The sequence below is a fragment of the Ascidiella aspersa genome, chromosome 4 (assembly GCF_963924565.1).
Source record: "Ascidiella aspersa chromosome 4, kaAscAspe10.2, whole genome shotgun sequence".
Classification (NCBI taxonomy): domain Eukaryota; kingdom Metazoa; phylum Chordata; class Ascidiacea; order Phlebobranchia; family Ascidiidae; genus Ascidiella; species Ascidiella aspersa.
Genome location: NC_139450.1, coordinates 32,663,929 through 32,674,629, shown reverse-complemented (window position 1 = coordinate 32,674,629; position 10,701 = coordinate 32,663,929). Strand labels below are relative to the sequence as shown.

Sequence of the window (10,701 nt, the reverse complement as noted above, 5' to 3'; positions counted from 1 at the left end):
TTTTTTTAAGTTAGTACTGCTTTTCTAATGCAATGATTTGTAAAAGTCGATCTTTTGTGCCCTAGTGATGTCTTACTGATTTTCGTAGAAAAACTAATAAAAACAACATTTTCACTCTACTGTTTTACAAAAACGTATTTCAGGCAGCAAATTTCTAAAGGTTTAACTTGTATGTTTTCTGCCAAGGGTGATTTTTTGGTCACTTATACATATGAAGAAACAAAATTTCACTCTTAATTGTTTATTTTGTTTAATAGAATTTTTATTTATGGATTAAAAATAGTATGTTATGCAATATATTTCTAAAAGCTAAAATTAACCTTACATAACATTGTAATGTTACATAATATATAGAACTTATATACTGCTAATTTCACATGTTAAGTGAACAGGCCAGGGCTGCAGAGTCAGTTAAAAAATACCCCAAGTCCGACTCTACAGCATGTATTTCACCAATTTATGTACTCAATTAAGGTGGATTTTTAGCCAGCCACGTAGAAGGGTGTCATATAATACATTTACTAACAATACATGGTTGAAAAATATTCCACCAATTGCTATTAAACTTTTATTATTTATATTTGTAGGCAATATCAGTTTTAAATTTGGAAGTGCGCATGCGCTCGTCAGATTTGGAACTCTGGTAGTTTTACATGGTCTTACTCGAGTCTGACTCCGCAGCCCTGGAACAGTCAGAGCAAATATTTATACTTGAAACCACCTACTTATATGTTTTTGGTCTTATTTTGATCTAAATACTGCTAATCTAGTAGCAATTTCTGTTCAGCTGTCATAACAAACTTGGGCAAAAATCGTGTTGGAACAAACCTTTAAAGTGCTACTACAAAATTTTATCAGGGAAAATTCATTTTTAAAACAAAGTCTACCATTATCATGGTGTTACCGAAGTATTGACCTAATGTTTTTAGGCATCATTTCTTGCTGTTTGTATTACAAGAAATGTTTGCTTTTTTAAACCGTTTTTCAGATGTAAATCAACCCTATGTAATCGTAGTTTTACAAAAGTAGTACACACTGTTTTGATGTTTGTTATATTCTGAGATTACACTTAGTCATGTGCCAGTTCATTTAACGTTCTGATGTCATAAAACCTCACTATAACTGCCCACACATTACAACACAGCACAGTTTTTCAATTTTACTTTTAAATGTACATGATGTCTCACAATAGTCCAGCATACACACATTATGGTGTGTAGCAAGAATTACAAAACAATTCACCAGAAATATTAACGATGCTGGACCTTTATGCAGTTATACGGGTCACCTTAATGTTTGTGGGTTACGTTCAAACCCTAAATAAAAAACATTACAATAGTAACACATATATTTCAAATCATGAAAAGCCCTAAATAGTTGAAAATGGTATGCGGTCTGTAAAATATCAAATCTTATATTAAAATGAAATTGAACAGTAGGTTATTACAAAAACCGTAGAATGTTTTTTTTTTATTTTACTACTAACAGATACCCAGCATGTATAATTTAAGGTTTGTCAGTATAAACTGAATCTGTATATCATAAAGTAGTACATTTGCCTGGACTTTAGCTACATTGGATTTTAAAACAATGGTCACAATACGTAGTCATGAGAAGAATGAACTTCAAGTTTTAAAGAATCTTTAAAATGGAATGAAAAAAAGTAAAATTGATATGGTGACAATTTAATTGTAAGACTACTGAAAAAATTAAAAATATTTAAAATTTGGCTGGGTTTTCAAACAGTCAAATCTATTAAATGTCCTTGATAAAATAAAGAGCAACCATTTAAAAAAAATAGCTGCAACAATTAAAAGTTTTAGTTCACTCTTTTCGCCATAAAACAAACGTTTTAAAAGTAACTTTCACCAAGCTTTTCAAAAAAGCATGATTTAACGACTAAAACAATTTGAAACACACAATAAAATAAATCACAAAACTTCATGAATGAAAATCACAAAAAGGGAGATTTAAATACTCTCCTAACGATTTCAGAAAAAATGTAAATGCATACAAGCATTAAAACTTGAGACTTTCGTTTAACTCACACAAAAAAGTCACATGAAATTTTACAATTTTATATGGAGTTTTTATCTGATTTCTACCAGAACAGAAAACTTCAAAATAAAATCACAATTTCCACAGAAAGAAAGGATATGAGTAGTGGTACAAGTTACAGTAAGAATGGTTTAGCAGTGCTGTTTTTAGACGGTCACTGTGATCCGTAAACGCTCTCGTCGCTGTACGCGATGTAGAGGAAGCAATCTTCTTCATGATGCTCCTGGCAATAAATAAAGGAGTTAATTATTTCAAATAGCTTCTTGGTTAACCACATACAGTTGACGAAGCTACTTAAAAACAAATGGTGCCTCTTTTTTAAGTATGTTTTTTACGGTTTTGGTTTCTTCAACTCTCTTGTCTAGTTTTCATGTCTAGTCTTTACCACTAATTATTTAGTTTTAACTTTTCTTTCCCTGATTTGCTGTTTTAAAAAGACCTGAATTAATTTTCTAAAATAAATAGATTTGTTTTTTTAAACTTCTACAATGTAAATGTAAGGTTCGCAGCAAAAGAAATAAAATTATCCTTTTAAATTGTTTTTTTTTTCAGCACTGCTGAGTAGACTGCATATTGGTGCTCCTTAGTATGTGGCTGTTTAAATGGCAGTTACTAATTTTGCCAATCTTGTTTTAAGTCCATTTTAGCGCTGTAATAAAGATGACTAAAAATACACTTTAAAAGCATGTTAAAACGGTTGCTTTTAAACTGACGAGTACCCGCAAATAGATGTCCTGTACCATGTTTTGTAAACGTATGGCAATTGTTTGGGACAGGTTGCAATATGTTAAATCCTAAATGATCAGGTTCTTTATTTTTATAAACATAGTAAAATTTAATCTTTGTGTATGGCCGTATTTGTCAAATTCTAAATAGAGGAATCAGGTGGCACTGTATAAAGCGCGCTTTTACGTGCATTTTAATTGTTTTTATTTATACTTTGACCTGATGAAGCACGGTTGTGTGAAAGCTTGTCGAGAATCAAATCCAATTTGTCTTTATACAGTGCCACCTTATTCCTCTATAGTAAAATTTTTTTTTTTTTTTTTAGTTTCAGTTCACTTTATTAAAGCGAAACAAAATGTATTTTACAACTGACATAATGCAATTAAAACCCTACAAAAGATAATAAACAATGCATGCTACAATTACATAAAGTCTTTACCTGGTACAGCTGCCCCATAGTGGTACTTGTTGGTGGAATGACGTTGTTTACGAAAAAGAAAAGCGCTTCTTCTGGCCGCAAATGAATCCTTTTGCGGATCAAGAAATAAAACTGACCAACTGAAAAATAAATACTTGTAAAATCCATGCAGGGCAAACATTCCTTAACAGAAACAATATTTAACTTTAACATACAAGAGTTTTTCGGGTTGTAGTTACAATACAGCATCTCCTTTGCTTACCAATATATTTTCCCCATAAATTGCAAAAAAGCGTTATGGGCAATTCAGACAGTTTTGTTTATTCAGTTGGGGTTTATTTATATAAAAATTCACCCCTGAAACAAGAATTTAATATATTAGTTATTTCAGAGTTTAATATTTTGATTTAAGAGATACCTGCTTCGCCATACTTCATGACTCGATTCATAATTTCATTAAATAAGTACGCCAGGTTTCGTGAGCCCATGGAAGTCACTCAAAAATGATTGTGAGCCACTGGGCATGGGAATACTGTAACCTGCAAAAAAAAATTTTATTTACCAGTAAGATCCGAAGGAACAAGGTACTTCTTTTTGTCAAGATCACCAATTCTTGCTTTTGCAGCCTTTTCAACAATGACCTTAAAAACAAAATTACAATGTCAATTTGTTTAGAATTGAAGTGTTTGACCAAATATCCTGCGAAACATACACTATGAAAAGGTTTTTTATTGTACAACCAATAGCACTATACATCATTGATAAAAAAAAAACTCACGCAAACACGCAAAACTTAGGTCGTGCTCACGGTTTTCGTTATAGTCCCTCATTTAACACTATTATTACAACTGAGAAAATATTAGCTGAAACTTTATTACAACCGCGCAGTTTTAGACTGCATAAACATCTCCCCCGCACAATGTGCAAAGTTCCCAATGTGATACTTACAGGCACTCTATCCGGATATTTCCGTCTGATTTTTTCACCCTCACTCCTCCTTTTCTCGAATGTATGTTCCTCTTTATATTGCCACTTCATGATTATTGCTTATCTTTAACTTATGCCCCAATACCTACATACAAAAGTAAGATGTTATATATCACAGTGCCCTTCAAACATATAACATATATAACCCTTTATTATAGGAAGTGGCTATTTGACTGGATCACTTCTTTAAGCTTGGTCTAATACATGATAATTTATTGATTTGGGTAAGGGTTGAGGTTAACGTTTGGGTGGCGGTAGTATTATATTTAATTTTCGAGTTTTACATAATTTCAATGTTTTTTTTTTTTCAGAAATCAAATAAAAAGCTGTGTAAATATCATTAGGAAGTGTCTATTTGACCAGATTGCTGTTTTATGCTTGCAACCGTTAGTGATAATTATATGTTGATTTGAACTACTTTGGTGTCAAATATTTGCAAAAAATAAATGTGTAAAAATAAGGTATTATTCGCAAACTAAAAAACAAACCACTCTAATTCTGATTCGGATGTTCTTCCAAATATTAACGTTAAGTATTATTTTAGTCTTTTTCCATCTGTGTTTTTTCCGACTTATTGCTAAAGTCCATTTGTACAATATTTTGAAAAGCATGATAAGACCTTGAGGTTCTACAAAAAGTCTTGGAACATTGTACACTCCAAGGTCAAAAAGTGCACCTCGATTGTACAACATAGAAGAATATCTGAGCATATATTTTTCTGAGATGCGAGTTTAGTTACAAAAACTCGCGGTTGAACTTGTTATACTTTTGACAGTTGCTACAAATAACTGAATGTCATACCCTTGTGGAAGCGACATGGACACATAACAGATAATACGATAAAAGGCTTATACTCAGCCGCCAGTAAATATTTCCTATCCTAAACTTTAAAAGCTAAAACTTTTATGACGACCGGTAAATTGCCGACTTTACAATAGAAAGTAGTCAAGAGAAATAAAACTAACAGCAAATTATGACATTAACCAGTAGTCCAGGTGTACAAAAACATTTAATACGTAAAATATTTTAATAAATATAAAATTGCTGCGGTGACCGCCATATCTTTTATTACATAAAACCTGGAACTTCGGAATAATACGTAATATTGTGCAACTTTAATGAAACAAGAAACTCATTTCATTTTGTCAACAAACGCAAGCGAAGGTCAGCTGACTGAAACACAACAATGTGACGTCATAAAAGAACTGGCAGCGAAGCTTTGTATTCATCCGCGAGACGATTTTTGTAAATAAAATCACAAGCCTCGTCAAAATTAGATAATTGTTATACAAATAACTTAAATAACATGCAAGAAGATTTGCATTCGATGAAAGTGTCTACATCACAAACCTGTGCAAAGTATTTTTGAATATTTTTAATATTCTATTGTTGCCCACCAAAAAAAAAAAACAACTGAACATCTTAACGTAAATATATTATCATAATTAAAGTTAAATGCCTCCATTGAAATGCACGAAGCAAAATCAATACTAAAAAAACAATTTTACAGCATCATCCACGATTAAACACGTTAAAAATGCTAGCAGAATACCGGCAATTTGACATAATCGATTGATTTTGCGAAAGATTTATTTGTACAAACACAATAATGTTCAAATTTTAACCTTTAAAAAGTTATCGCAATACCATTATTTATTTTAGTTATGAAAACAATGCGGGGCTCGAATTTATATCTTCGGAAACAAGCAGAAAACGAATTTGTGTTTTTCCCAAAGAGATTTAAAACATTGTTTAAGTCTCTTTGGTTTTTCCTGAGATGAACATCCACCACGACGAAGCTAAATTGCAGATGCGTCTGTATGTGTGTTTTTGTCAATTAATGTGTCTTGAAGTAAGTTAGCTCTAACAACTTTAAATAGTTTAATATCGTGAAAGTATATTTGTACAAAGAAACAGTTTCTTCAAGGCAACTTAGGTAACTTTGGAGTAATTTTTTCTCGCAACAAAACGTTAAATTGATGCAAGTCAAACATGAAGCCTACAAACAAATGTTGCACCGAAAAAGCAACTACAAAAGTTTAATTGTAGGCCTATGGCTGACACTCGGCGGTAGTTAAACCGAATATTATTTTTTCTTCTTATTTTAAGCAGCGAACGTTATTTGTAGTCGTGTTGTGCGTAGCTAATACTATGTATTTGTACAAACTCACCAGGGCCTAGTGAGTAGTCTTTCTCAGCCCACGGGTCGCGACCCAAAGTTGTGCCGCCTTCTAATTTACTTAGGTCGCCGACTGCTGCACTTTATATGGTTAAACGTATCAAAATTTGTCCTGAACAATTAAGTTATCGATAATATGAGAAATATGTGGAAGTAATACGAATATATAGATCGTGATAAAAGATTAATTACTTAATTAATGCCGACAAAATCCAAGTAAACAACCAACCGTTAGGCAGCGTATAACAGTCTTTTCTACAGTTGTATTTTTAAGTTTAAAACGAAATAAATGGTGCATTCAATTAATCAATTAAGAAAACAAGCCGCGCTTAATTTACCTTCGAGGAAAAAGCGAGGCGTGTCAATGAAACAGTTTATTTGTGCTTCAGGCCCCGATCAATCCATAAGTTATCCCTAGGGCTCCTGAGCGGAGAAACTACTCCTCTACTCCATTCAGCAAGCACGTACGATCGAAGTCGTTTATCAGATGCTCATTAGCCAACTGAACTGGACTTCAGCTGGACAGTAGTTAACACAGTGTACAGTAAGCCTGGCTAACCAAATTTTGCAGTAGAGTTTTTTGTGTTGTGTCAGAGTAGCTTTAGCATGAACAATTTATATTTTTCAAGCTGTGTTAAACTTTTAGGTCATTTATCTGCTTTCAATGGACCAGAAGTTAGCAGTTATTGGTTAAAACAGATACATTTATGAAAATGCTGGATTTTGTTCAGATTTAAAAAGTCCATACAAATAAACATAATGCTTTTAAAAAACAAACATACCGTTTGTTGTGTTTATTATATTTGTAACACAGGAAAGTTTTGTTTGAAATTAACGCAACAGCAGTTAATCTTTCTAATTGATATGAGTTAGGTTGGTATTCGGCTTAGAGAGTTGGTGCTGGGTACCTTATTTTTTCCAACTATGTTTGTTTGTGCCTTTGTTGTGCTGCAGCTATTGTTTAGTTAAGACACAGTTGATAAAGTCCTAGCAATCCCTAGGTCTCCACAAAATGTATAGATTGTTTTTTAGGCAAAAAGTCAAGGAAGTTTTAAATCGTACCAGTAATGCTGTTTAGGCTGCCCCTGTATAACCCTAGGTCCATTTGTCGGAAAACGTTTTCGCGAAGATGTGCTAAGTGCCTTGCGTTTTGGTCGACCCAGAACTTTCAACATGCGAGCTCAGTTTTCAATCAATGTTCGCCGCTAAGTTGGGCGTAGTTCGGTGTTTTGGAGCTTTTACTTTAGTTGAGCTAGCGAAAACAGCCTTGGCTCAGTAAAACAACGAAAAGCTCCTGTTTTTTTAAGTTGGTTTGTAAGTTTCTGGTATGATTATGTTTATGTTAACGAGATTTACGTTACTGGGTGTTTAGCCTGACAAATTAGTATAAATGAACTATGTTCGGTTATTTTTTTAATAAATAAAAGTGTTCATAAATTTTCCGCGTTCCTGTATTTGTCACTGTTAAATAGGCAATTCAGACATTTTTATTCAATAAAATAACCGATGTTTACATCATGCATTAAGTAAATAAAATCCATCCTTTATTGATGAAACAATTCCGTTTGTTATTGAAACCGGTCGTATCGCCTTAAATGGGCTTTAAGCTTTGGAGATTAAATGACGTAATCAAAAATGAACTATTTCAGTTACAGACGTGAGCACTGGGCAGTGGCAAAGCAAAAAAATTCGCGGATTTACGACTATTTAATTTCGCTGTAAACCCGAATAAAACCAGGATCAGGGATTTTTTAAAGAAATATATATTTAGCCTATACTGCCATCATCAGTTTCACGACAACATTGTACGCCGTTCACTTGGGTATTAGAACGCTGTGTTAAAGGTCTTTGGCGAGTTAGTTAGGGTTTTACAGCCGTTTGCGGATTTACGAAAACATAATTTTTTTTCGGTCTAGTTTTAAAGACAGTAGCGCATATACCACGACAACAGTGTACTCCGTTCACATAATCGTGTCTATTAGAACGCGAGTTTCACGTGTGTTTTTATGACAACGTTCCCGTGTTTTCAAACACAATTGACTTGTTGATTGTCGCAAGTGCAAAACTTGTTGTTTGCGTGATCGGCGTGGAAATGCCTTCAAACAAAGGCGGCGCCAATTAAGAGAGGAATTTCAATGAGTAGCGCAATGGTCGATGCCCGGGGGCGCCTTTTCGAGCGTTTATCGCGGCAAAAAGTGCCCGGGAGAAAAGTTGAGACTTTCAGAAACTGTGCAGTAAAACAAGGTTTTTGTTACAATTCAAGCAAAAAAATGTAAAAATTAAGTTTTTGTAACAATGTCTATTTCGGTAGTAAGTTTTGATACTCACATTAATTTTGTAACAAAATAAGTTTTGAGAACAATGTTTGTTGGGCTAAAAAAATAAGTTTTGTTATACTGATACTCAGGAGAATCGAGTTTTTAATTAAAATGTTTTTGTCAGATTAGAAACAAAAAGTAACTCTTTGGGTCATCATTTACGATAGAAATAGTTAGAACCTTTTTTCTGTAATACGCGTCATCAGTGTTGAATGCGTGCCATCATTGTTTAGCAAGATCTCCAAAACTAAACTTGTTAAAAAATATAGCCGACTTTTATAACGAAAGCAGAAAATTATCAGTTGGTCTTCAGGTCGTTGTGTTTAAAAAAAAAACACTTAAAACTTAACGCGTTCATGTAAATGTGGTGATTTTTTAAGGTGTATGATGTTTACAAAAGTTCCGGTTAGACTTAGACGAAAATTCAGCTTGTGACTGCTTCTGCTTCCGTAGCTTTAAACGACGAAATCGTAGCTTTATACGTCGGTCAATTCCAGCAGCAGCCTCAGGTTACAACTGGTCCAGCTTTTAGAGTGGAGTAAAGGAGAGAAAGTGCTTGGTTCTGAGCCGAAAATCAATAGCCAGAAGCTCGCGTTTGCCGGGAGAGCAGAATTGAAGCAAATTCTGCCACACTACGACCGTGGTTAAGTAATTGAGGTGCGGCAGAATTGCAAAAGGGTGGAGCTAGTGCTGTTGGTGTGCTGTAGTTGTGCGCTGTTGTGACGCAGACAAAGGACCGTTGTGCCGCAATAGTCAGCTTAGCTAATTAAGAATGCAGTTCATTGTCGGCGTTTGTTTTAATGCTTTAATTTTTCCTAAAAGTTTGGGTTATTTGCGCAAGTGTTAATCATTAAAAAAGTTTAATTTTTTAGCATCAGTTTTTCAGTGTTAGTTTTTACATTGTAGTAATTTAACTCTTTAATTTGATTTGAGATAAATGCTCAAAATATGGTAGTATTTTTTGAGCAGGTGTTTTCAATAGTTGTTCGAGAGTTTCAAAATATGACAACGACTGTAAGGCATATCAGGGTCATATTCGCTCTTGGTCCGTTGTGTGACAGCAAATCAATTCAATGTTGGTTGGCTTTGTTTACAATTAAATATCTGCCGTATAGTTTGCGTGTTTTCTCTTTGCGGAAAATGAAAAATAAACTTTAGAGGGTACCAGTTTTTTTAAAACAGTTTATAGTCTAACAGTGTATTGCCAAAAATGCGTGCATACAAATGAGTATAAATGTAACACCTAAGTGTATGCCATCGATTTATTTTTTATAGATTGGCTGTAAACTAACATAACAGAAAAGTGCAGGTATTTCAAGATTGGTTGGCAGAAACGTAACCCTATTACTATATCTTTTTAAGCTTCCTACTGAAAGGCGTACACCATCTTTCAGTTTAATTGGCAATGCCGGTGATTGCTCTGTTTAACATGACGTATTACGACGCTTTTGTGGGCGAAATTGTTTAGAAATTATTCAATTTTGGTGCCTGTGAAATCGCGCAATCGATCGTTTGTATACAGCGACATTTCTACAAATATATATAGTGTTTTAGTGAAGTGTGGAGAACTAAAATATAGTTACTTTCTGTATAATACGGTAAAAACAAGCATTAACAGTACAACGCGTTGATTCTCCCAATATTTTTAAACCATGCCACTTTTGTTAAAAAAAAAAACTAAGGCCCAACCATAATTATCGCAGATTTTAAACAAGTGTTTTGCTCTTATTACAAAAACACCCATGTCCATCCACCAATTATTGGCATGCCCTACCGGTGAGACGCAGACCCAACTTCGAAAAGCATTGGCTATAGTCGTCAGGTAGCTACCTTAGGAAAATAAATTCATTCGTTTATGCTAATATCCAAAGATAGGAACGACTAGAGGCAAAACGTTATCGCTAATTGTTTTCTTATCGTTTCGTTTCTAGCATTTTTTTCTTTGTGTTTTCCATACATTGTACGAGCAGCCTTCGGTGCCATTCACCCTGACGAAGGCGGCTTGCTTAGGTTGC

The 10,701-nt window shown here is 33.8% G+C and overlaps 1 protein-coding gene across 1 annotated transcript; it reads right to left on the bottom strand.

Moving 5' to 3' along the window:
- Positions 1 to 1,144: 1,144 nt before the first annotated feature.
- On the bottom strand, positions 1,145 to 4,300 carry LOC146157560 (gamma-aminobutyric acid receptor-associated protein). Its single transcript, XM_083388634.1, has 4 exons — positions 4,151 to 4,300; positions 3,765 to 3,843; positions 3,224 to 3,342; positions 1,145 to 2,281 (listed from the first exon to the last, which is right to left on the bottom strand). Exons 1-4 carry the CDS (start codon positions 4,238 to 4,240, stop codon positions 2,213 to 2,215), a joined length of 357 nt encoding a protein of 118 aa, XP_083244760.1. The 5' UTR covers positions 4,241 to 4,300; the 3' UTR covers positions 1,145 to 2,212.
- Between the last annotated feature and the right edge of the window lie 6,401 nt (positions 4,301 to 10,701).